General features: G+C 46.7%; 1 protein-coding gene across 1 annotated transcript in view; it reads left to right on the forward strand.

The window, feature by feature from the left end:
* Window positions 1–27,300, forward strand: part of SLC4A5 (solute carrier family 4 member 5) — a 106,852-nt gene that overhangs the window by 75,546 nt on the left and 4,006 nt on the right. The window contains exons 15-25 of the mRNA XM_077805628.1: window positions 2,145–2,206; window positions 4,212–4,412; window positions 5,994–6,107; window positions 6,851–6,964; window positions 8,372–8,533; window positions 9,691–9,869; window positions 11,827–11,899; window positions 13,546–13,614; window positions 15,617–15,790; window positions 16,533–16,694; window positions 23,873–23,940. Of these exons, the coding sequence (XP_077661754.1) occupies window positions 2,145–2,206; window positions 4,212–4,412; window positions 5,994–6,107; window positions 6,851–6,964; window positions 8,372–8,533; window positions 9,691–9,869; window positions 11,827–11,899; window positions 13,546–13,614; window positions 15,617–15,790; window positions 16,533–16,694; window positions 23,873–23,940 (1,378 nt within the window). The remainder of the gene's footprint in view (window positions 1–2,144; window positions 2,207–4,211; window positions 4,413–5,993; window positions 6,108–6,850; window positions 6,965–8,371; window positions 8,534–9,690; window positions 9,870–11,826; window positions 11,900–13,545; window positions 13,615–15,616; window positions 15,791–16,532; window positions 16,695–23,872; window positions 23,941–27,300) is intronic.

The raw sequence follows: 27,300 nt of genomic DNA on the forward strand, positions 1-27,300 counted from the left end.
AAGGAATGACAGTATCTTGAGGCAGGACGTTAGATGTTATGTGAACACCTTCAGAATTATAGAAATGTTGGGCTGGAAGGGACCTCAGGAGGCAGGACCAAGCTGAGCTGAGGCAGGACCAAGTCAACTTTCGACCATCCCTGACATGTGTTTGTCTAACCAGTTCTTAAAGACCTCCACTGATGGGGATTCCATGACCTCCTTTGGAAGCCTATTCCAGTGGCTACCTCTCCTTATAGTTAAACAGTTTTTCCTAATACCTAATCTAAATCTCCCTTGCGGCAGATTAAGCCCATTACTCTTCATTCTGCCTGCAGTGGTCATGGAGAACAACTGATCACTGCCCTCTTTATAGCAACCTTTAACATAGATGAAGAATTGTTAACTGGATTGGGCGGCCCATGGAGACTACAGCTCCCATGATGAATCCATGCCTGCCAAAAGAAACCTCATGACTTTAACAAGTTCATCTGCAGCAGTGGGAAAATTAGGTTCAAAACCCATGTAAATTATGCATAGGGTTTTTTTTTTCCAGTAAATTCATCCTTCTGCAGGGTATTCTTTAAGCAGAATGGAAAAGTCACTTTGGAAAGTCACTTAATCTCTCTGTGCTTCAGTTTCCTCATCTGTACAATGGGTGGAATAATACCAACATACCAAGAATGTTGCCACTTAGTTAAGCCCTTTAAAATCCTCCAGCAAAAGGCTCCAGAGAAGTGCTTTAAGTACCATCCTTAGTGCTGTGGTTTGGTTTTTCTCCATTCGGGTTTCCAAGTGTGAGAGAGTGCATTCTCTCGCCATCCATTTTCTCCTTGAAAAGGGCTGGATGGGGTTAGAGAGGGGAAGCCTCTTTCTTGCAGCGAGAATCCAGGATGGCAACGGAAGAGATTCACCCTAGATGAGAGGTGACCTGTTGAGCAAAAGCAGCTTCTGCAGAGAGAAGGGTTTCTTTTTCCCCAGCTTGTTTCTAAAAAGGTGGGCCCCAGTGGATCTCTCCAAACGCCACAAAGTTCTTACAGAAGGAGTGACCCTCTAAGAATGAGGGTAAGACCTGCTCCAGGAGAAAGAGACATTGGGTTCTCTCCAGTGCCCCCTCCCCCAGGAATGGCAATTCTTTCAGATGGACATCTTACCTTTCAAACTATGATCCCCTGCCCCATACCACATACAGAAAAGCGAAGGCTTTGAAGAAGGAACCACATCTGCGTCATGCATTCTCTGAATTGGTGGTAAGCACAACAGTATATGTTATAATGACAGAGAACACAATGAACAACTGAGGGGACATTCAGCGAGCTGGAAGAGGGTGGCAGGGGGCATGGCTTGATTTGATTCGGGGGGGGCTCCCATTGGTATATATCCCTGGAAGCTATCCAAAAAACCAAAATGGGTTCTGTGTATTTATATGGCCACTCTTTTCTTTAGGCTGAGAGGCAGTGCTTCTGACCGTGGCCTAGGTAGCAGCCGAATGTGGTCCATGGATCAAATGTGGTCATTTAAAGTGGAGGGGAAGCCCATTGACACCACAAATCCCAAGATGCCTGGGAGCTGAGTTGGAGGTCACGTGACCTAAGATGAAGTGTTGCACCATGGGACCTGTAGTCTCCATGGGCTGCCCCTCCTCGGATAACTGAAGGAAGGTACAATCAATGTTCTTACAATTAAGTGCATCTCTCAGGCTCCTGGCAAGTTGCTAATGCAGCCCTCGGGGGTTATTTTCTGGTCTAAATGGAAGGCCACACACCGTATTAATCAGGGAGAAGTCGCTGCTGGAGTTAGAACCAGGGTTTACACTCTAGCTCCCAAAATCTGTGTTCTGCCCTTCGTGCTGGGTTTCACTCCTGGATCCCATCCCCCTCCCTTCCCAACAGGTCTGTAATGATGTGCTTATCCTGGATTTCATTACATTCTTTCCCTTCCGTGTAGACAGAACTGTCTAAATGGCCCATAGCTGTGTGCGCCGCTAGGTAACCCTTGCTGGGAACTGAACGCAGAATTTTTTGCTCTCTCCTGGGAATGGAAGGGCGGTTACTGGTTCGAGCCAGCAGGGTCCGCTAGGCTTAAACAGGATTTCCATGCTGGGTTGAACTTGACTATTTGTTTTCATATATATAAAACCTTAATAACAAACCCCTTTTCTGCAGTGAATACAACATTGTTCAATGCTTCAGCTCCGCTGGCACCAAACAACACTAACATTTCTGTGGTAAGTAGTTTTGTTTTATGTATATTCAAGTAGGGGGTAGCCAAGCCCTCTGGATCCTTTCTTAGCCCAGAAAGAAAGGAAGTGGGACACATGGGGATCCACCAGTTAAATCAGTCACTCAGTCTTCTTCCAGGGATGCTATCAAAGCCTACAGCGATCTCTTTAGAAATCAACTTTTTAGGTATATGACTTGCCAACCAAATGAATTAAATCACGGCATGGAATTAACGTTCGGCTTTGGGGAAGGAGCGGAATGGGAACTGTGTGTCTCTTCCTTCCAGTTGCAATGACCTGGCGACATCCCCTTCACGTGCCCAACCAGGACATTATAAACCACCAAAGAACAGACTGCAGGCAAATAATCCATAGCAGTGCACGCTGGGTTAGTTTAATCTCCCCTGTGTGTGCAGTGCAGGCATAATCAGTCAAGCACTTATAAAGCATGTACCTCACCATTGAATGTGAGGCCTCTCTATGCGCCTACTTCCACTGGCTTATTTAAGCCAGCTCAAACCTCTGTGTGGACACGCTTATTTCCATTTAAGAGCAGTTTATTTCAATTGAATTTAAAGCTGTTCCTAGCTGACTTAATTGAAATTGAAGAACCTGGTTTAAACTGAAAAAAGACCCTCCACAGCGGTTTAACTCAATTTAAAATCACACTTTCAGTTAAACCAGTGAAACTGTGTGCTGCGGCTTAAGGAGCTCCCAACCACCTGGGACATGCACCAGAGCAAGGGTTTGTCTACACACGGGTTATTCAGGAGTAGCTATTAGACTTTAAATTCACACCCTACCTTAGTCCTAGTTAACTTTCAAGCGTAGACAAGCCCTTAGAAAAGTTGCACCAGTTTAGGGCTTGTCTACACTCACAAGTTAGAATAAGTAGAGAATCCAAGACCATGGAACAGATAGTTACTTTTATATTGGTGTGTATTTTACACTAGCCAAGATACAAACAATGGTCATGACTTTCAGAAGTTGTGAGTAATCCTGGGTGCCCCAGCTTGTGGGTGCCCAACTTGAGACACCTTAAAGAAGTCTGACATTCACAGGCGGGAGCTGAGCACTTTCCAAATATCAGGGCCTTTTTAGCGGTCTCAAGTTGGGGAATCCAAAAATCACTCGGCACTTTTTGAAAATATTTTCATATCTGGGCACCAGACAAGCACTGAATGCCTCATTATTAAGAGACATGGTTCTTATCTGGTTTAATTCCACTGAAGTTTAATGTCATGAAAGTGGTCACCCTTAACAACTTGCCAATTTTGCCATTGGATAAAGGGATATTGTTACTTCTATTTACAGTTATCCTTATACTTACTGTAGGAAATACATTGAATACTATGAATTCTGAGCCAAGTTCTTACGGGTGACTGTGATTATAGAATCATAGAATATCAGGGTTGGAAGGGACCTCAGGAGGTCATCTAGTCCAACCCCCTGCTCAAAGCAGGACCGATCCCCAATTAAATCATCCCAGCCAGGGCTTTGTCAAGCCTGACCTTAAAAACTTCTAAGGAAGGAGATTCCACCACCTCCTTAGGTAACGCATTCCAGTGTTTCACCACCCTCCTAGTGAAAAAGTTTTTCCTAATATCCAACCTAAATCTCCCCCACTGCAACTTGAGACCATTACTCCTTGTCCTGTCATCTGCTACCACTGAGAACAGTCTAGATCCATCCTCTTTGGAACCCCCTCTCAGGCGGTTGAAAGCAGCTATCAAATCCCCCCTCATTCTTCTCTTCCGTAGACTAAACATCCCCAGTTCCCTCAGCCTCTCCTCATAACTGATGTGTTCCAGTCCCCTAATCATTTTTGTTGCCCTCCGCTGCTCTGTGATGCGTTGCTCTGTATATTTTACAGAGCACTTTAACTTTCCCCAGAATTGTAGTGGCGCTCCTAAGCAGTGCCATGTGACTAATTGCATTTGCCTGCATACGAGAATTGCTCAATGTATTAATAAGTATTTTGGTTTATTCTCTTCAACATTTCGATTCCAAGTACAATGCTATTAACGTAACAGCTCTGGACTGGACCCAGCTGAGTAAGAAGGAATGTCTAAAGTATGGCGGAAGCCTAGTAGGGAAATCCTGTAAATTTGTTCCTGACTTAGCCCTCATGTCCTTCATCCTCTTCTTTGGGACTTATTCCATGACTGTAACGCTGAAGAAATTTAAGTTCAGTCGCTACTTTCCTACAAAGGTAAGAAAAAATACAAAGCCCATGAAACCCATCTGTAGTTCAGTTTCCACCAAAACCTGTAAGCTGGTCCCTTTCGGAGAGACACGGGGAACTTGAAATACGGATCATGGCTTCCAGTCCTGCATTTGGATCTGCATGGACAGATTCTTATGCCTGGGTGTTGTCCCATCAAAGTCAGAGGGCTTCTCTACAGGCACAAAGGCCGACTCGGTCAGATCTAATTGCAGGATCAGGGTCTTATTGAAGAAATGTGCAGGTCAGAGAGGGGAGGGGAGAATATGAAAAAGAAGAGGTAGAAGCATGCAAGATTTCTAGTTTGGGTGTTTGGGGTTGGTTTTGTTTTTGTTTTTTTTATTATGAACATCTCTTTAGCTTGCCCCATGATTTGTAATTAGACACCTGTTCAAAGGAAACGTGCAATAAAGTACAGAAGATTAATTTTATTTTATAGAAATCCATGCAAACATTTTCATATTAGCTTTTATCCTTCCCTTCCACACACTTTATTTTACAGCAACAAAATTCTGAGCTTAACCTATCCAGCAGGTGTCCTTTAGATTATTAAAAATGAAAGAATGTAAAAATCCAGTATGCTGCTTGCTATGGATGTTCTTTGTTGGGTTTTGCATTTCACCTACTTTGGACAATGAAAATCTGTGAAGCCAGTTTTGCTTTTATTTATGGTCCATTTCACTTTTGGATGCAGCAATATTGGGCTGCAAACACTGCATACTGCTTTCATTAGGATGCCTTTTTTGAGTTGTGGGAACATTTTTATTAGTCATAGCTTTCATAATGGCAAGTTTTTAACATTTAAAATTCAGGATAAATTTAAGATGCCCATATGCTTTTCACTTCCCATTTCTGTGAAGTCTGCGTCTCTCTAAAAGATTCTTGAACTTTTTCTATGCATACAATTCATTTACAAGTAGCAGAATCCGAGCCACCACGAGCTGATATTTCTGCCAATTGCAGAATTACGAGGAATAGAGCCATGTTTCTGAGTTTATTTTTTCTACATCTGACAAGTGAACGTTCTTGAAACTTTGCATTAACTTGCTGGAAAACTACAAGTTGCTGCCATTTAAAAACCCTCTTCCAGATTTCAGTTGAGGATTTAATGTTTTAATAAAGCAATATGCCAATATTGCCAACCTGAAAACATAAGCTTCTTTTTTAACTGTTTTTTGTTTTAATTTGCCTTCTGATTTGTGAGCTTTTAAGCTGCGCTTGGTCACATTTCCAAGCTTTTCTCCACAACCAGAAGGACTAGGAACATTTAAATGAAAGCTGAGAGTTTCACATATTCACATGACTCCAGGAGCTTGGGATTTAATAAAACCAGCATGTATTGTGAGACGAGCAATAAAATCACGAAAACTGGTAATGCTGATGTGGATGCTCTGACTTACACCAGTGCAAATCAAAAGTAACTCCTTTGACATCAACAGAGTTACACCTGTATGAGAAGGAGATCAGGCATGTGTGTCTCTTAATGTCCCTGTGGTGTACTGCATGCTTGGAGATCTGTAAATCACCCTGTTTAACCAGCCTTTCCCTCCCAACCCCATCTGCCTCCAGGTCAGGGCCTTCATTGCTGATTTTTCCATTGTCTTCTCCATTCTGCTGTTCTGTGGAATAGATGCCTGGTTTGGCCTGGACACTCCAAAGCTGCATGTTCCCAGTATAATTAAGGTTTGAATGTAGCAGTTTTGAAGTCCTTTCCTCTCCTGATTTCTGTCCTTTCCAATTCCTTTCCAGCTAACCCTTGAGACTGTCCTTCCAACAGCTACATTAGGAATGGGATGAAAGGGATTCAGTTTCCAAAACACTTTATTGGCTGATCCGATTTTTCAGTAGCGAAATTATTGGCAAAAATATTTCTTGAGCACCCCGTCTCCCCCAGCCATCAAATTTATGGACATTGAACATCCAGCCTCAGTGATATATGTGCAAACATCACATAGAAGGAAGTTTATCCCCTGGCACACAATATACATTGATTAGAGCAGGGGATGGGAAGGATGGGTCAGTGGTTAAGGAGCCAGGATGGGATTAGACCTGTGGTCAATTCCCTGCTCTGCCACAGACTTTTTATGTGACCTTGGGCAAGTCACTTAGCCTCTCTGTGCCTCAGTTTCCCCTCTGTATTATGGGGATAATAGCATCCCCATTAAAGAATGGAAGGTGCTCACAAGGTAACAGTGTCCATATGAGTACCTTAGGTAGATATTAATCATTCACTCGGAAATGACTCCAACTCCAGCTGATGCAAGCTGATACTGATCTCAGTAGATACCCATTCCATTTCTCTGTTGAAATGAATCAGCTAACACTGCGTCTCACACGAATTATTTTCATTCTCTGATTAATGCTCGAACTCTGCCACTTTTCTGCCTTTTCTTTGTGTTTGATTTGTGCTCTCTCTCTCTCTGTAGCTACGCAAACTTATTAGTGACTTCTCTATCTTCATGTCCATACTAATGTTCGTTGGTCTCGATGTATTGTTTGGACTGAATACTCCTAAACTGCAAGTGCCTACCGATTTTAAGGTAAAATCACTAGCGTCCCTTTCGAAGTATTCAGCTCTCTCTGACAAGATGCATATTGTTACAAATCTGCGGCTGTGTTAGGATGTCACAGTTAGTTATTATTGCTGTTAATTATTTTATGAGCATAGCGCCCGGGGTGGTGGGGGAGTAGAGTGGAAGGTACTGTCCTGTTCAGGGCACCATCTTGCTAGGTGTCGTACAAACACAGAACAAAGGCACTGTCCCTGCCCCAAAGAGCTTACGCTCGAAGGGTATGTCTACGCTATGGAGACTATCGGGGTACAGCTAGGTCGCCGAAGCTATGCCTCTCTAACCCCTTAAAGAAAAGGAGGACTTGTGGCACCTTAGAGACTAACCAATTTATTTGAGCATAAGCTTTCGTGAGCTACAGCTCACTTCATCGGATGCATTCAGTGGAAAATACAGTGAGGAGATTTATATACACACAGAACATGAAAAAATGGGTGGTGTTATACACCCCTGATGGATGTAGCTATGGTGACCTCACTTTTAAGTGTAGACCAAGCCTAAGTATAAAGCTATGTCTACACTACAGACTTCTGTCGGGCAGGGATGTGAAGAGGTGTGATTCCGGACCGACAGGGTAGTGCCGGCAAAAGCCACTAGTGTAGACACGCACTTTTACCACTCTAGCTTGTTTCACTCGTGTGAGGTGGTCTAACAATGCCAGTCCAGAGCACAGCTTTGCTGACCTAAGCAGTGTCTGTCCCAGGAGTGCTTTGCCCATATGGCATACCAGTATTCTTACACCAGGAAAGTGCTCCTAGTGTAGACGTGGCCTGTCGGGGCTAGTCAATGCTACACAGACTAGAGCTCACACACCTAACCAACATAGCTATGCTGCTAAAACTTTGTCGTGTAGACTGGGCCATGCAGTAGACAGATAGGGGAGCACGAGAAGCAATGAGACAATGCTTGTGACTATGCTCTGCACCAGGGTTGTTCAGAAAACCATGCTGAAATGGGGACAGAATGCCTGCAGCACTTCTGGCTGCCAAAGCCCAGGCCCCTAGCACTTGAGCTAAAGGAGGATCCCTTGAATGTTAGTGGCACAGTGCCTGTGGCTATGACCCACATTTGAGCAATTCTAATTCCATCCAGTAGGGGGAAGTGATGTGCATACCTGCTAGCCAGTTCACCACGCTGTGATTGTGGGTTAGAATGGTTATCCAGTGGTTCAGGAGGGTGGTGGTCAGTTCCCAATGCGGATTAGGTTCCGATTGTCCTGGAACGAGATTACGCTCACAACAGACTCCGGTTTTTGTATTCTTCCAAGATTTCATACAAATTTGCCCAAATGCAATGGCATTTTCTTGAAATGTAATTTTTATGACCCAGAATCAGAATGCAGCATGCAATAACCCTTGCCTTGCTCTATGTTTTTAGCCCACTCGCTTAGATCGAGGATGGTTTGTGTTCCCGTTCGGTAAGAATCCATGGTGGATCTACTTGGCCAGCGCCCTTCCAGCTCTGCTGGTTACCATCTTGATCTTCATGGACCAGCAAATCACAGCCGTCATAGTCAATAGGAAGGAGCACAAACTGAGGGTATGGCTTTTAATAGTATCTGGAACTGGTGTAAACCTATTCAACAAACCATAGAACAGACAGAAACGGGGCCATCTTCTACCCTTGATTACACATGTGCTTCAACAGAAGTAACTGGGCACATGTAAGGATAGAATTTGGTGCTCTATGGACATTGGAATCAATGTTTACCTCTCCGTTTGTTCATTTGAGGTGAGCTTCGCCCCTGGACAGGACTATGCTAGTCAAAATAGGGTCTAGGTGGGATTCAAGAGGTTCATGAATGCTGTGCTGCTCTTTAAGTGTGGTGTGTCCTGGTGCCTTCTAAAGTGTGTTCTCTAAATCTTGGAGCAATCTAGACAGACGATTGGGATTTGGGGTCTGAGTTCTGCTTTGTGCAGATTATGAAAGGGTGAACTATCAAGGTCCTACTACAACAGAATTCCAGCGTAGCACCCACCATATGGCCACTAAAATTATGGCTGTTTTGTTTACCTCTTGGATCTTAATGCCAGGGATTAGCTGCAAAAAACGAGCTCTTTAATTATCAAGATAATAAGGTATGGGAGGGATATAAACCAAACTCTAACAGAAGGTCAGGGACGCAACTGCAAATGATTCCATAATTGTCCACGCAGAACTGTCTTACACCTTCCTCTGAAGCAGCGGATACTGCCCCACTGTCAGAGACAGGATGCTGGGCAATGTGGACTGCTGGTTTGATCCAGTCTGGTAGTTAGAGAATCAGCTCTTTGGGGAAGGCGCTATCTTATTGTTCTGTTTGTATAGTGCCTGGCACAGCGGGGTCCATGACTGGGGTTCCTAGGAGCTGCAGGAATAGAAATAAATCATAATTCCTGTTTTCTCCTCAAACTGGTTCTATTTTCAGGTGCAAAACCCTTACATTTCATTGGGGTTTTTTGGTGACATTAGAGCACTTCTGAAATGTCAAGGGAGAAAAGCTCAGTCTCTGTAGTTCTTTAGACAGGGATGTTCAAAGGCACTGAAGGGAGTTTGGTCTCCAACTTCCACTGAAACTCAATGGGAGATGGGTGCCGAGTTCCCTTGCTCTCCTCTTGAAAATCCCCCTTGGGAGCAGTGTTAAACATTTCACACTCTGGAGCAGAGAGGATGGGGTCAGGCCCCCGTTGCCTAACCAGAAACCTGCTCTGTTGCAGAAAGCGGCAGGCTATCACCTGGACTTGTTCTGGGTGGGGGTCCTGATGGCCGTGTGCTCGTTCATGGGGCTGCCTTGGTATGTGGCGGCCACGGTCATTTCCATAGCCCACATCGACAGCTTAAAGATGGAGACGGAGACCAGCGCGCCAGGGGAGCAGCCCCAGTTCCTGGGAGTGAGGTGAGGGCTCTCACAAGGCCATGCCACTATCCGTTCACATCCAAGTCTAGCGTGCAGCTACCTTGGTTTGGAGAGCGGAGGCCGAGGGCGCCACGAAGCAGCATGCAGGTCGGGTAGGTTGTAATCCCAGCATGCTTCTAGCTACAGAAATGGGAGCCACGTTTCCAGCATCTCAAGTAGTTGTTATGGGCTATTCCCCAGAAGAGCTGTATTTTGCACCACCTCATTGCAGGGCAGTAAATTTTGGGCGCCTGCAAAGCGATTCCATTAAGGGCCTCTGGGTGCAATGGGCAGGGTGCTGCATGCAAACCCTTTTCCTCCCCACCTGTCCCAAATCTCTTTGCAGAAGGAGCAGACCTAAGTAACAGACCAGATTCTCCCCTGCCCTTTGTGCCTTTTGTAGCTACTGACTCCCATGCACAGCGGCTGTAAAACACCCCCAGACCAGAGCTCTCTGTGCTGGTGCTCGTGTGTATGGAACCCACTTCTTGCTCACTTTGCACCGGGGTAAATTGAGGTGTAAGGCGTGTGGAGAATCGGGTCCAGAGGCTGGGCTGTGTTGGCAGTGTGTGTGGAGGAAGATGGGGGATAGCGTCCGGGGGGAGATCCTAAGGAAGGATGATAAGAAGTTCAGCCAAATTAAAATGGAAACCCCCTAATTCCCAAGCGCTCTCCATGACATCCAGCTCCTGCCCTGGACCACATGGACCATGAGCAGGAAACTCTCACACTAGTATTTCAGCCTATCCCTGGTGGGGTCCCCAAGCATCTGGTCTCTCCCTGTAGCTTCAGGTCTGGCAGCAATACCCCAACAGCTCCTGTCTGGCTGAGAGTAGATGTGTCACGATGGAGCGTGGCAGAGGGAAAGACCCGGGATATACTGTGTGCCAGAGTGCACAAGGGGTTAAGTGCAGTGTGAGCCAAAGACACTGTCACAGATGTGGAGCCCTGCAGCTCTAGCAGCAAAATCAGGAGAGGCCCAGGGTTGGCTGAATTTTGTCAGATTTACCAAAGGACGCAAGCCCCTTCTTCAAAAGGAGGCGAAATCTCATCGAAAGTCAGTGGGACATCAGGGCTTTCGCTCTTTGAGCTAAACTCCTGCCTGGTGATGTGATGACTTGGGGATTGGGAGTGCCACGGAAGTGCTTTTAAGGCCCTCTAAAATGTTGCAAACTGGGGGGTTTGCAGGACGTGGTCTCGTGCCGGTGGGATCGAGGCAATCTCTGGATTTGTTTTGCCTAATGCTGAATCCTCTCAAACTCTGCGGGTTTTAAAGTTTGACTCAGACCTCAAAGGTTACTGGGGTTTATTTCTCACAAAGAAAAGAATATGAGAGGGGGAGAGAAATTCAGTAAAGAACTAGGTTGACAAACAGACCAGAGTAGGAGGGAGTTAAAGATCACACTAGGGAGACTGCAACAGGAGCAGAGAGCAGAAGAGAGGAATGTTGTAATGAAAACCTACCTAGAGGCAGGCTGGCTGGCTGTCTATCCCCATATATGTCCATCTGTCTAGATTCCTCTCTGTAGATATCTGGCAATATAACAGGGTCATCTTTAAAGGTCAGCGGGCCTGTGGCCAGCTTCAATTATCAGATCCAGCTGGAAGGGGTCAGGTGTTTTCTAAGAAGAGCTAAGAGAGCTCAGTTGGGAGGCGGGAGAGCTAGAGGTGGAGGTTAGTGCTTGTGGCAGGCACTGGAGTTAGGGAGAAGAGATGCATGGGGAAAGGCCCCTGGGTTCTGCGGCCTGCTTGGGTTGTGAGTTTTGTGTTTGAATGAATAAACCACGTTCTGCTGTTGGTCTTTCCTGGGCTGGGGAGACAGGCCAGCAGACCCACACACGCCCATTGGTTCTCAATGTCCCAGCTGTTCATTTCACCCTAGGAACATAAGGCAAACACAAGAAGTTGTCCCACCCCGATGCCGCATTTCACTCTGCCTGTCTTTGCTCTTTGCCAGGGAGCAGAGAGTCACCGGAATCATTGTCTTTGTCCTGACTGGGATATCGGTCTTCCTGGCTCCAATTCTGAAGGTAAAATTTCCTCTTTCTACTTCACACAACATTCTTCACTGCACAGTTTGCTGATGAAGGCCCAGGGGTCCAGTCAGCATTCAGATAACTATAAGACACCAAGCAGAATACAGGTCTGTGCTGAACCAATGGCCCAGTGAGGTATTGTTGGATTACGGTGGAAAGCTCTTCTTCTTTTGCCTTCTGGATAACTGTGCCAGAGAAGGGTCTCGGAATCCCACAGTATATTATCCCATGCACTAGATCGTAGCCTGGCTCCCATTCCATTTTGACTCCATTTCTTGAAAGGGTAGGACATGCTCTCCTTTCTTGTGAAGTTATTGAGTTCTCTTTTAGACTGGCATGAAGTCCACCTAACACCCCGTTGACAGGTAACTACTGGAACAAATTGGGCTCGCTATGCTATGTGCCATGGTCACTCAGAACTTCATGTGAAGAGAACACAGATCCTTCTTCTCCTTGCCACTTGAGCTAAAGGAGAATCTTCTTTAGTGATATAGGGCCTATGACACACAGTTGTGCAGTTCTTTCTGTCTCATAGAAGGAACACTAATCAGTTGACCATAACAGTAATAGTCTCTTCTTGATATATGAGTACCAGATAAATTCAGGATGGCTTTGACTATTACAGGGTTTATAAATGAGTGTTAGCAATTATTTTCAGACAGTTACCATCAGATTTTCTAGGTCCTGTACAAACAGCAAACAGTGATCCGAAAAGTAGTAAAACATTGTGGCCCTTGGTAGCTCACTAATGCAGCGGCAGATTAGCCCCTGGGCCAACGGGACCCATGCCCAGGGGCCCCAGGCCAATTGGTGGGCCCCGGAAAAATAGGTGCCCCCACCCACCAACCTGCTCCCCATCAGGAGCACGGGAGGGAAGGGACGGTCCCAGAGCCCAGGGTCCAGCCTGAACCCGAACATCTGCGCTGCAAGTTTATAGTCCCTTTTAAAGCCCCATAGCCCAAGCTCTGCTGATCTGGGCCAGCCTCAGCTGTGCCGTGGGTCTTTTATCATAGTGTAGATCTGTACCCAGTAACTCAGTTCTGGGAACCTCAGCAGAGTGTCACATTGGCAGATGGTTTAGGGGGAATTCAGGACTGGGAAGGTGTTGGGGTCACCCAGCAAAAAGGAACTGGGCGGTGGGAGCCAGGAGGTAACTTGCGTGCTGGCTGGCTGTGTCAGGGCTCTGAGCTACACCAGGATAGCATTTTACGGCACCCGGAGTAACAGGGCAGGTGGTGACATGGCCCCTTACAGGTGTGGCTTGACCTCCCCAAAACGTCAGAGCAGTATCCTGTTTGCTCAGCTCAGATGTGGTCCACTTCAAGTCAATCACAGTAGAAACGTTTGAAAAGGGGAAAAAACCTCCAAATGTAGGGCTCAATTGAGACTTTAGAAAGGGAGAGCATGTGGCTGCATCTCCCCAGAAGCAACCGTAGGCATTCGTTTTGCCTCTTCTCTATATGGTATTTGTAGTACCCTGTCACTACAGCATCTATCTGCTTGATTGTGGACCAGGGTTGTTTTTCAGCCAGGATTTCCCCCGGATGTCGTTCTGGACAAACACTGCTAGAAATGTTCTTTCTGCAGTGGTTCACAGGAGACATCTAAGCACCGTGTGCTTGTTTTTCCTCTGCCCACAGTATATTCCGATGCCGGTGTTGTATGGTGTCTTTCTCTACATGGGAGTTGCCTCTCTGAATGGCATTCAGGTAAGAATTTAATCTGTGTTACTGAGCTTGTTCCCTTCATGTGCTGCTACCATATTCCCAGTCCCCATCTTTATGCTCCTCATCTGTTTACACCACTTTGATAAAAACTGACTCGTCTATTGCTTATACCAATGCTATTAGCTGCAGAGGAAACTGAATGGACCCACGGGCAACCTCCTGTATGGTTAAGGGTGGAATTGGGTCCTTCCAATTGCTAGAGAGATCTGTAGTCAAGGGGAGGCTCGGAGCACTGAGAGTAAATGAGATACACTTCTTGGGACCTCTGTCCGTTTTAGGGTTTGGCCCATCAGCATAGTATCTGAGCATTTTCCACATAAGGAAGATTGGCTATAAGAGAATTTCAGGGAGTCTGTGGCTCTTTGCCCTTCCTCAGTTATAGAAAGCTCTGCTTTGGGGAGAGGGAGAGGGCAGTGGTTGATGCTATGAACATCATTCTGTTTATGGTGGAAAAGCTTTCTCAAATCCCTCTTCCCTTCTGGCGCATAATCCATCCCTCCCCATCAGCTGCAGACTTGCCTTGCATTGGGAAACTGACACAGAACCTGGAGACCGAGTGAAGGTCCTACAAAGTGCAGGAAGATTGACTCATCCAGACACATGGTTTATTGCCTGACTGATTAAGGGCTGTTCCTGGAAAGGAGAGGCTGAAATTTAATCAGGCCATATTTGAAATTACTAAAACGTTGAGCTTGAAAAGAGCCTTTGGCTCAGGACCAAGAGTTGGCCATTCTAAGAACATTCTGTGAGCGCTGCTGGATTTAGCTGGCTGTGGACCCAGGGATGCAGCAAAACCCTCCGTGGGAATCACGCCCTCTTGCTTCACTCTGAGCTCTGGAGGGTGGTGTCTGAATGCAGACGTCCCAGCTCTTGTGGTGCTCAGATACTACAGTGATGAAGGGTGGATGGATAGAAGTGGGGTTGGGTCAGTTGGACAGGAGGATACACAGCAATTCCTTAAATGATCAGAATTTTTTGACATCCAATTCATGTTAACCCAAAGGATAATTTCAGTTTAAACATAGTGGGACAGAGTTTATCCCTGGTGTAATGTCACTGACTGTAATGGTGTTATCGGAAAGGAATTTGGCCCATTGAGTCTTAATCACTTTGGTTTGTTTGTTTGTTTTGTTTTTGAAATGGAGGTTAAAGCTATATTTAAGATAAAATTAGGCTCCAGGTTAATATGGTCTGAACTACAGAAACTATTTTAAGGCAGATGCTGTAGCTTTAGCTCCCGAGAGCATAAATACGAACTGAAGAGTTTGTTTGTGGAAACCACGGTTGAGTATTAACACTGCACAAACAAGGAAAGATCATTTTCCTGGCTAATGCTTTATATAATTAGAACATGGGATTTCCAGAGCAGATCCCACTCCTGTCTCTAGCTGTGATCAATACCAGAGACTTCAGAGGAAGGTAACCCCCCAACTCCTATCCAATAATTCACTTGGCCAGGCATGCGGTGATACATTTGGCAGGGAGGTAGACAGGGGCTGGATTTCCTTCCTGACCTCTAGTGACAATCAGTATATGCCCTGAAGCATGAGATCTAATTACCCAGTCTTAACATGTGCAACCACAAACTGGATTGCAATGACCCTCTCCAGTTGAGAGCGTATTGTGTAAAAGATACAAAGAGCTGATCTAGTTCAGAAGGCATTATTCAGGGGGAGCTCTCTGGCCTGTGTAATGCAGGAATTCAGACTAGCTGATCACAATGGTCCTTTATAGCCTTGAAATCTGTGTAGCAGCCCATTGGGCTAGAGCTGAAGTCCTCATTCAGGCAAATCTCCCATTGGGCTTAATGGGAAGTTGGCCTAATTTGGGGCCAAGTAAGGACCATTCTGAGCCAAAACCTTTGGCAGGTGTCCATGCAGCACTCTTCTCTCCAGCCAGCTCTTGACAGTTGCTCGTTTCAGAACCAAGCCCAGCTCAGCCTTTCCTCGAGGATGGCGAATAACGCACGCCTTTTCCCTGGCAGTTCTGGGACCGCTGCAAGCTCTTCCTGATGCCAGCCAAGCACCAGCCTGACTATGCCTTCCTTCGCCACGTGCCGCTGCGCCGGATCCACCTCTTCACCCTGGTGCAGATCGTCTGCCTAGCCATCCTCTGGATCCTGAAGTCCACTGTGGCGGCTATCATCTTCCCTGTGATGGTAGGGCTGCTACACAAACTCGGGGGTTCCTCGGGACAGCTGGTGTGGGGAGGGGGTGAGCAGCTGGGGTCCCCATGCGGTCCCCTCCGCTCCATCCCCAATAGGGATACAACCACTGATCTTCCTGGGCTTTGTCTTTATTTTTAAATAGAGACCAAAGCCTTAAGGCAGCAGGTCTGTTTTTCTGAGTGTCAAAAGCCTTCTCTCAGCAGGTCTTCCCAGCTTCCCCCTAAAGCTCAGCCTTTCACCATATCCTTGAGTTGGGACTAAAGAGACTAGCTCATCTTCCTGGGATGCCGTCAGCACTCCACAAAGTGACCGGTATTAGCAGGTGCCTTCTCCCAAGATGAAAGGAGGTATCAGCCTGGGGCTTGACATACCTTGAATCCCTTGGTTCCAGTCATTCAGTACTTCTGATGCAGATAGATTACATTCCATAAAGTTTCCCTCATGGGGAGTGTTTCATGTAACCAGCCACGGTTTTCTCTGGGGCTGCCAAGGTTTCATAGCGTGTCCTGAGGGGACAGCCACTTGTCTTGGTGCCCGCAGCCAGAAGCTCCAGGCCCCCTTCTCTGTTGTGCACTGGTCGGCCCCGCAGCTGCCCCTTCCCTACTGTGTTTTGTCGCTATAGCGCAAGTCAGAGTCTGTCCTGTTTTCTTCAATGGACTCTAGACATGAATCTGGATCTGTTCTGTCCATGTTGGCAGTGGTGGTTTAAATCTCTCTCCCTTTCCCCCCTTAGATTTTAGCCTTAATCTTAGTGAGGAAAATGCTGGATTTCATCTTTTCCCAACACGACCTGGCCTGGATTGATAACATCATCCCCGAGAGGGAGAAAAAGAAGGAAGACGACAAGAAGAAGAAGAAGAAAGGCAACAAAGGGGAAGAGGAGAGTGAGGATGAGGTGTGTCCATGCTTGGGAGGAACAGCAAGGGGCTTACAGTCCATTAGTGTTACAGGTGTTCAGGGATGTTAATGTCACTCACTGGTTCCAGTGCTCAGATAAGGCCCTTAGGATTCTCCCACTTGCACAGCAGTTCTGTTCTGAAAAATAGTTCTGTCCAAACGGTATTGTGAGGGTCCATGTTAATCATGCCTCAGTTTCCCCATCTGTAAAATGGAGAGAACAATACAGACCTCCTTTGAAAAGCGCTTTGAGATCTACTCATGAAAGGTGTTTGAGAAGAGGTAGGTGGTGGTGGTCCTGTCTCTTTGATTTGAAGATTCAGTGTGCTCAGTTTCCAAGTTGAGAAGGCTTTTGGTTTTTTTCAACCTGCCAAAGCTTGCAACTGGAAACTGAGAGTCAAGCAGGGTCTCTCTTGCATATCTCCCAGGAATAAAACCACATTTTCCCCTCACGGACACCTGTGCAGACCTTCTGTGAAGAGCCCCAAATGCAACTGATTGCAATTTAAACAATTCTGTAGATGATGCAGAAGAAGCAATACAATCCAGCTCTCTCTCTCGGGGTCGGGTTGGCTCCGATGGGATAACAGGAATCAAAATCAGTAAATACCTGTTTATAGTACTAAATTGAGCAGAGCTCAACACAAACAGGGAGCAGATCTGCTAAGGTGGTACCATCTCTTACACAGTCACTCTTTGAGTAGAACCACACTTGGAATACAATTTGTGTTCCAAGGAGGGTTGCCAGGTGTCTGGTTTTCGACCAGAATGTCTGGTCAAAAAGGGACCCTGGCGGCTCCGGTCAGCACCACTGACCGGACTGTTAAAAGTCCGGTTGGTGGGGTTGGCAGGCTCCCTGCCTGGCTCTGCACGGTCCCAGAAGCAGCGACATGTCCCTCTGGCCTCCTAGGCGGAGGGTCGGCCAGGGGGGCTCTGCGTGCCGTCCCTACCCTATGCGCTGGCTGCAGCCCCAATTGGCTGGGAACCGCGACCAATGAGAGCTGTTGGGGCGCCACCTGCAGGTGGCGGCACCGTGCAGACCTGCCTGGCCACACCTCTGCCTAGGAGCTGCAGCCGAGGGACATGTTGCCACTTCCGGGGAGCCTTGCAAGGTAAGCGCCGCCCAGATCCTGTTCCTCACACCCCCTCCCACACCTCAACCCCCTGCCCCAGCCCAGAATCCCTACAGCCCACACCCTCCGCACCTCTGCCCCAGTCTAGAGCCCCCTCCCGCACCTGAACCCCTCATTTATGGCCCCACTCCAGAACATGCACCCCCAGCCCAGAGTCCGTAGCCCCCTCCGACACCCAACACCCTGCCTCAGCCCAGAGCTCCTCCCTTACTCCAGACCCCTCTGTTCCACATCCCCCAGCCCAGAGCACCCTCCTGCACCCCAGAACCTGCACCCCGGCCTCAGCCCAGAGTCCCTGCCCTCACCCTCTCCTGTACCCCAACGCCCTGCCTCAGCCTGGTGAAAATGAGCGAGTGAGGGTGGGGAAGAGCGAGCGATAGAGGGACGGGGGTTGGAGTGAGCAAGGCTTGGGCCTCACAGAAGGGGTGGGGTAGGGGGCAGGGCAAGGGTGTTCGTTCTTTTGCGATTAGAAAGTTGGCAACCTAGTTCCAAGTCTCTCCAATGTTGTTGCAGGGTTACAATAAACAACCTCCAGGCTTTGCAAATCCATTATCCCCACAATGAGGATACATGCATAACATCCGTTAGCACTAGTGACATGTCTCAAGGGCTGTCTAGAGCCCTTTGCTGTTCCACAGTAACTTGGTCTACTTTCTGCGTCACCTGAGTAATAAAAGCACGTGGCTGAACTAACAAAACACCACCTTTAGCCTTGAAAATCCTTAGCGGAGTTATGGATAGAGATTGGGAGCTAAGGGATCCCCTCCTGTGGATTCTTCTTCTCACCGTATCACTGAGACAGCTGCACTTCCCATAAAGAACTTCTAAGGCAAAAATGCAACCGTGACTAGCACCACTTCGTGTTGTATAAATGGAAGAGAAGGGAAACCAAAAATCTGATGGCTGGACTGTCAGCAAAGGGCCAGGAACAGAAAGGACTCTTGGGTACTGAATGCCAATGAACCCCTCCAACTACACTACCCCGTAAAAAGGAGAGTCACAAAGGGCAGTAGGCACCCGGCTTCAACTGGACTTGGGCACCCAGTGTCCCATTTGTGGCTGCCTGTCAGCATGCTTGGGAAGGGTGAGGGAGAGCACCTACTGGGGGCCCCGATTCAGGAAAGCACTGAGGCATGTGCTTAAGTCCTTTTGACTTCACTGGGACTTAAGTGCTGTCTCGAATAGGGGCCTGGGTGAGCAGTTTGGGGATAAAGGATGATTTCAAATATGTTTTGAATGCTGTGTTCAGTTTTGGTCACCTCATCCTCAAAAGTCCTAGCAACCAAAATGATTAGAAACCTCAAGGGAAGGACTTCAGTCAGGTGGGAGACTCAAGAGAATAATGAATTCAAAAACAACGCACTTAAAATGAATAGAAAGACCTGCTTTGTTAATTCAATGCATAATTAACCTGTGGAACTCACCTCTGCAGGATAGTATTGAAGCAATTGTCTCCGTAAGACTCAAAGGAGGAGGCATTTATTTGACTAAAACTAGCAGTGACAGTTATATTACTAGCTAAGGTAAAAGTTACAAGGGCCATCAGGGTTTATGCTTTTGGGCATAAACTGATCACCAAACTCCTTGTGTTTAAGTATCTGGATGAAATTTTGTAGACACATCCGAGCTTTACAAACTATGTGGTTTATTTCCCCATTGATTCTACCTATGTAGTCTCCACTTGCCGTTTGAATTGGATACAATGGTTCTCTTCACTGCCTGTCTTAAACTGATGCATAGCATTCATTGTTAAAGAGCTGCCACATTCCCCCCACCTCCCCCCAGAGCTGGCTGCATTTTAGTGGAGGGTGACTTCTGTGTGTAGGAGGATCTCATTTATCCAAATATCTCTGACCCAGAAATCTTGCTTATTCTAATCTTAGTTATGTCCACTTTTGTGAATTATTTACCAAGTAATGTAACTCTCTCATCCAATCCCCTTGTTATAGCCAGATGTTTCTGATGTCCCCAAACCATTTCAGATAAATGGTGTTACCGTAGTTTATGTGGGGTCCTTTAGCATGAATGGTGTTAGAAATGTAAGCTATTCTTATGGGCAGGCAACATATTACCCTGATTAATGTTAATTGGTGTTACTGATGCTGATCTTTCCACCATGCAAATAGATACGTAGATGTCTAGGGTAGGATTTTCAATGGGAACTGGGTACCCAATCCTTTAGACTCCTTTGAAGATCCTGGCCTTCTGCCATATGCATAAGAAAGATTCATTTAATGCGGAAGGGCATCTGTATTTTCATCAGCATGAGTATGTTTTCAGGCATGCTAACCCCGGACACGTCTGTATGAATCAATGTATTCACTGGCTCTTCCCGCTTTTTTCCCAGCCTCGGTTCCCAACTCCCTCAGTTATAAAGATCCCAATGGAACCCGTCCAATCAGACCCCCAAAATGGTATCCATTGCATTACCAGTAAGTACAGTGCTTAGGTTCCAACGTTACTACCATTTACTAACCCTCGACAACTTGCTCTATTTTGCTACTAATCAAAGTCTAACCAAAAGCAGGTGCTTGGCTTGGCTTGTTTTGAAGCTGTAGATATGTCTAGATAAGAGGTCCGCAAACAGGCTTGAGGAAAAGAACACACACGGATCCGTCAGCTGCTTTTTAGATCTAAACTTGATTTTAAAATTGTTTTGCTGCCTGAAAACTCCGCATTCTGGCCTAGAAATGCCAGAAACCTCTCTCAAGAACCTGTTCCTCTGGGGTTACCAGCCCACAGGCGGACCAAGAGCCAGGAACTCCGTCGTACTAATCCTGGCTCTGATACTGACATACTGCATGCCCTTAGGCAAGTCACTTTCCCATAGAAATGGGTGCATTTATCAGAACCTGGATGGAGAACAAACCTTCTTGTGCCTATTTCCCCATGTGTAAATATGCAGAGGATGACACTTTAGCTGCCCCATGGCAGGGGGGATGAGAATTTTGTTTGTTAATGGGTGTACAGTGTTGCACATAGTGCACTGGTAAAGTGGAAACTGCTGCTTGCTGTTAAAGATTCAAACATGCCAGACGGTTTGGGAGTCACGAGACCTGGGTTCTAGTTACCGTCTCCCTATGGGACGACAGGCAAATGACCAGCAGCCAAAGGGGCCTCTGATTTTGGCTACCCAACTTCAGGCACCTCAGACGTGGTTTTCAGGAGTGTTGGGCACATGCCGAGCTCTGTTGGAACTGCGGGTGCTCAGCACCGGAAATGACAGGTCCTTTTGGGGGAAATGTTCACTCTGTCTTCTCTGGGCCTGTCCCCTCTGTCATTGCAGCCTGGTACAGGAAGCCGTGACAGCCCAGGGAAATCATTAACCAAAGCTGCATTTGTGCACAATAGACTCGTATTCACGTGCATTTGTCTGGTTAAAGGTGACTCCCTTGCGTTCTTGAAAGCCAGCTGTGCTAATAGCCCTCCCCCTCTGCTGTCTGCATTTCTGCTGTCTCTCCTGTCCCAGGCTACTGCAAGTCAGAGGGTTTCCTGAGCCCTTCAGTAAAACGTTATCTTCTCACTTTGGGAAAGGGGGCTGGCTTATTTGGAATGTGCCTTTTTCTGGGGGAGACTGGTGGAGAGCCAACGCTTGCTTCTGAATGTTCCCAAGTTCCGCTCCACTCCAACCTCCCCGATGGTGTTAGCTGCGTCCATCTCTCTTGTACGTGAGTGGGCTTGAGGCACAGCGCTTGCATCCAGTTACTGGCAGTGCTTGTACTGGGAATTGCCAACTCCGCTGCCCTGCGAGGGGAAGGGCTGGCCCAAAATTCAGAGAGCCAGGTTCCGAGGTGGAGTCTGAGGACTTAAAGCCGGCATCATTTACTGTGTGGTCTCCTCAGTGTGTGATCGCCACCATCTTCGACTCGCCCTCTTGGAATCCCTCAGGCTCAGTGAGCAAATTCCAGATGTGGTGATGTCTGGGGAGTGTTAAGTTACCCATCAACATGTCTAAGTTGGTGTAGGTTGCACACTGAGAGGCGCAGCAGAAGGCGTAAGATGCACCGGCTCTAAATTCAGTTACTGTCCTGTCTTTGGCCACTCATGTCCATCTGATCCACCTTATCCTATGAGATTCCTCTGATGTCAGCCATGTGGAGGCTGAACTTCTTAGAACCAATAAATTATTCCACACTGTGGTATCCTGACACATGGCCTGTCACAGCTTTTGCTGGGATATTAGGGAAAGGCCTTTACTTCTCCTGGAAGAGAAATAAATGGTCAGCATTCATGTCTGGTTCTCTGTAGCCGTCCTTGTTTACGGTTCCTTCTCTCTTTCCTCATGGTCGCTCTATGGGACAATCTCCTCTGGGGTTTCAGAAGGACTAAAGTACTTACGGTCACAACTCCCAGTGGGATTTGGGCACCTCTTTGCCTTAGGCTGCTTTGAAAACTTTAACCATAACATTTAATCTTCTGTTGGAAGGTGAATTGGGACTTGCCATTGTCGGCAACTCATGCGGACTCCAGGCTTTATCCAAATGGCACCCCATTTATGGCTTCCGGTTCCTATTTAGATGGAGATTCAGGATATTTATTGGCTCTCTAAATAGTCCTGTTTCCAGTGAGCCCGGACTCTCCCAAGTCCGTTCTCCAAGAGTGAAACTCCTTCAGTATCAATCCTCTGATCTATTGTCCTTCAAGTGTCACTGAGGCAATTGGCCTCCATTTTTGTTGCAAGCCTTGTAGAGACAAATTCTACTGATCAGTGGGTTAGCAATAGGCTACACAGGGCCTTTGGGCTTGAGACAGGTTTGAAGCCAGCCTGGCTAGATTGAGATGCAGGGCTGATACCATCTGAGGGGTGTTTTCTTGCCTATAAAAGAGAAGTTAAGAGTCTAGTTCTGTTCCCAGTGGATAGAGTCCAGCATCATCATTGGCAATCTCAGCAGGAAAGCCAGCGATTTGAATTGTGACGTGCGCTGAACTTCCCTTCCCTTTTGTCTGATAAACATGCCTTTCTTTCATGGCTCTCCATCAAGAGGATCCCAGCAACCCTGAACTTGGGAGCAGTTTGCATCTGGATTGAAAGCTTGAACCCCAGGCCTACAGTGTGTGGATTTTGTGGCTAGCTGGTGGATTTATTTTTCCTGTTTGTGAGGAAACCAATGCCAATTCTTTGAGCGGAATCCTGTTCCCATTGCAGTTAGGGAGAGTTTTGCCAGTGATTTCAATGGGATCAAGATTTGCCCCCAAAGAATAAGCACTTAAGTGATTTAGGAGCCTAGCTTCCATCAACTTTCAATGCAATTTAGGCTCCTAACTCCAAAAGCACTTTTGAAAATGGCACTTAGGCTCCTAAGTCACAGAGACACTTTTGAAAATTGCACCCTTTGACCCTACATTTACTAACTAGCAGAGATTAGCTCCTTTTTGCTTTTCCTCTAGTTTTTTGTTATTTGCCCAAAGTTAAACTCCCTAAACCCACATCTTGCCACCTAAGTAAAAGTGGCTGGACTTTCAGAGTTTCTGAGCTCCCACAACTCCCATTGAAATCGATGGCTGCTAGAGGCTCTCAGCAACATTTTACTTGGGTTCCTAAATCCTTATTTAGGCACCTAACTTGAGGCTTCCATGCTCGAAAAAGTGAGTTTAAAATTTTAAAAGGAAAACCTAGTCAGATGAATCCGGAATCAAAGAGCTAAAAGCAGCTGATTTCTGTATCCACGTCTCCCCTTTTGCATCAATTAGGGGATGATTTCCAAAGACACAAAAGCACCTCGACGTTCAACAGAGAGTTGGATGCTTAACTCCCATTTGCGCCTTTGAGGCTCACTCCCCTTTGTTGCCGTAGTCATTTAAAAATGCAGTATTTCCAATGGTTTTTTTTCTCCCACCAATTAGTGGGTGGAGGGAGATGACCATGCAAGTTCACTGAACTTATGGTTGAGGTCTCAGGACTCATTCCTGCATAGCCCCAGCTGTGCAGTGCCGTACCAGCCTTTTCCCTCTAAATGGGATGGTCTCGGGGGATTTTTTTTTGTTTTGTTTTGTTCCTTCCTCACCCTGAAACGGTTTCATATGCATCTGTGTTTCCCTTCAGGAAAGAGGTCCTCCAGCTGGAGCTTTGCGTTCTGATTCCTCTCCTAACGGTTCAGACTTGGATCGCAGGTAAATGACATTTAACAGGCTCATCATCCCTCCCCAGTGATAAGCCCTATCAGGCACCTCCATGAGTGTGAACGCCAGGCGGAAATCAGAATTGGTTCAGGCAACAGGAGAGGGTCTAGTTAGGAGCAACGGGGTGAAGTGAAGGGAGGGAAAACTCAGGCTGATCGGAGGAAGAAAAATTCTAACAATGGACTCTGCGGATGGAATTCACCCTTGTGCCAGCACTAGGGCCCATCGGCCACTTAAATCACAGGGGTTTAAATGGGGCATCAGGCCTGTGCTTGCCTTCTGCAACGGGGTGATTTATGGGTCACGAGGTACGACTGCAGCTTGAGCAGACATACCTGAGCCAGCTTGAATCTAGCTAGTTTGGATACCAGAGCAGCGAAGCAGATTGAAGCTAGCTTGGGTATGTCTGCACAAGCTGCAATAACTCCCCATCGTTGCTGAGAGAACATACCCTAAAGGGTATAAATTGCCTCTCAAGGGCAGTTGTCACCCCCTTGCTTGGGAGATTTAAAACAAAGCTAGATAAAAGCACTGTTTAACTTGCTGTAGGAAGCACTGCATCGGCCAGCGGGTTAGTCTAGAAAACAGACTGTCTGTGGCCCCGTACCATGGCTGATGGTGCTTGAATGAGCCAACACACTGCTACAGTCTGTTGGAGAAATGATGTCTGAGTTCAGTTAGGGGGTTGGATGTGTGTCTGTCGATAACAAAGAGTAGGAAATAAAAGTCTCTGGGTCCCCTGAATCATACAATCCCTTGTGACCAGACCAAGTGTATGATGCTGGTTCAAATCCAGCACAGGTTGTTGCTGTCTGCTGGCCCCGCGGTGCCTGTGTTGGCAGAGCTGGGAGATCTCAGTCTGATTTCAAAACTGTCAAGAGAATTCATATGAATTGATCCCTTCATTGGTAGAGAAGCCAAGGACTGAGCTTCCTCCCTCTCTTGGCTAGTGAGTCCTTCCATGGCAGGGTGAGAAAAGCTTGTCAGTACTACACCTGTTCCGCAGATAAAAAGAGGACGTTAACCTCCAGGGCTGTGACCTGCATACCGGTCCCTGCTGTATCTTTTTAGGTCCCCTATGATCTGTTGATTTCTAGGTTTTGGGCCCCCTTCCTTTGCTTTGATTGATTCTACCCACCAATCCCAGTTATCAAATAGGCTGATGTGTACCCACCAGCATGAAATTCGTGATGCCCATAAAGAAAATGGGGATTGATGTTCCTGTGTGTACTGCGTTTGTAGTACCAGCTGTCAGGATCTTCTTTCTGTGTACAGCACCTTGCAGTCTTTTCCCATTAGTGTGACTATATTCGGATGTTGTGACTTATGGAAATAGTTAAGCAGAGATTAAACTTCCAAGTCAGTGAGAGTTAAAGATAAGACATCAATCTTGCATTCAGATTTTTCTGGATTGTAGGTTTTTTGCTGCACCATTCCAGATATATGTCATTAGCTAGGTTCTGAAATGCAATGAGTCAAATTCAGCCCTGGCGTAACCCCAGTGAATCTGTTCTGAAACATGACATCTTGAAGATCAGATGGAACTTTTATGCAAAGGGACGCTGTCCCATTAAGTTGGTCTCGTTGTTTTGGACTTTGTAAAAATGGAGCTTTTATTAAACAAAAAGGCTGGTACAAATGATTCCATAATGTTTTTTAATTTTAATTCTAATGGAAACTTGGCTTTTTAAAGCCAATCAGGATCCCCCTTACATCGCTAAAGATTGCAGCATTGGATTTGATGCATGAGATCCTGAAGGTGAAATTGATTAGGACCTGATTGTTAGCAAAAATTAAATTGATAGGTGTGTCTTCGTTATCCCAAATGAGAGACATGCAACAAGCAAAGGGTGCAAATTAGACTTTTTTTTCTTTCTGATTTCATAATCAAGGTCTCATTTGTAACATAAGTATGGAAATTTGTTGGATTTTTTTCTAATTAAACACTGCTTTGTTTAAACTCATTAGAGAGAGTGAAGTGGCGCTGTTCTCCCAAAGCTAAAGAAAATTTGACTTGAATCAGGGTGAACAGAGACATGAGTGGCCTTCGCTGTTTTGCCAGCCAGAGTGGAAAACTTTTTCAGCCCCCTCCTGCCTTCCCCACCTTCCTCAGTGGCAGCAAAAATTAAAACCAGGCAGTCAGCTGGTTTGGCAACCCACTCGCCCACCCTCTAGAACTGGCCCTGAATAGGGATATGTTGGTCCCATACCTAAATTGCACTGCTGTGTAGATTTCAGAGTAGCAGCCATGTTAGTCTGTATTCGCAAAAAGAAAAGGAGGACTTGTGGCACCTTAGAGACTCACAAGTTTATCTGAGCATAAGCTTACGTAGCCCATGAAAGCTTATGCTCAAATAAATTTGTTCGTCTCTAAGGTGCCACAAGTCCCCCTGTCCTTTTTGCTGTGTAGATGTTATTGTTTATCACAAAAAGTGGACACTAGGGGGTAGCAGTTAAGCTTTACTAAGAACGTCATCATGGAAAATTTATCCCAGCGGCACGTTTTACATCAGCGCAGCCCACTTTCACGAAGGAATTGCAGATACACCTGGGCAAAAGCACTAAAACCCCAGTGTAAACAGCCACACCGACGGGTGCAGGCAAGAGGAGCATTGGGTCTTCTCTCCAAAAGTTACTGGGTTGCCAGACAGATTCCAAACAGCCTGGTCATTTAAGTCACAGCTATTAAAGGTCACAGAGTTTAATGCCTGAAAGAATCACCAGATCACCTAGTCTGTCCTCCTGCATATCACAGGCCACCAATGCTGCACCCAGCACCCACATACTATTCATTCATTACGCTGTTCACAACCGCTGATGCCATCAAAACGGGGGGGGGGGCACAACCTTAATCTGTAGCCCCTCCTGCTGTGTCAGTCCCCTTGCCAGTGCACCAGAGTGCTAACTCATGGAATCCCCTGCTCTTCCAGCCCAGGGCTCCCGTGCAGAGCTTGGAGCTGACTCACAGCACCCCTGCTATTCCTGTCCTCTACGGTTTTGTTGTTGTCGTAGCAGATCAGAGCAGACCATGTCGCCAGAGCAGATCTCATCATTCAGAGAAAGGAGTGGGGGGAAGGGGAAGCCCAACCATAATGCACCTGAGAGGTTGCAGAATGCTGCACATAATGGAAAAAAATGTCCTTCCTGCTCCTTGCTCTGCTGAGTACTGACCTCTGACATAGCAAATTCCCCAGGCTGTCTGTGTATCTGGCACGGGCAGGTAATCTGGTATTTCTGCATCCCCCTTGTCATGCAATATCTCTCCACTTTCCAAAGTGGCACATGGAGAACTGCAAATGCGTCTAATCAGGTGGTGTAGTGTGACATGCAGGTGTTTTAGTGGGATGGGCA

This window comes from Eretmochelys imbricata, chromosome 26, assembly GCF_965152235.1.
Source record: "Eretmochelys imbricata isolate rEreImb1 chromosome 26, rEreImb1.hap1, whole genome shotgun sequence".
Taxonomy (NCBI): Eukaryota; Metazoa; Chordata; order Testudines; family Cheloniidae; genus Eretmochelys; species Eretmochelys imbricata.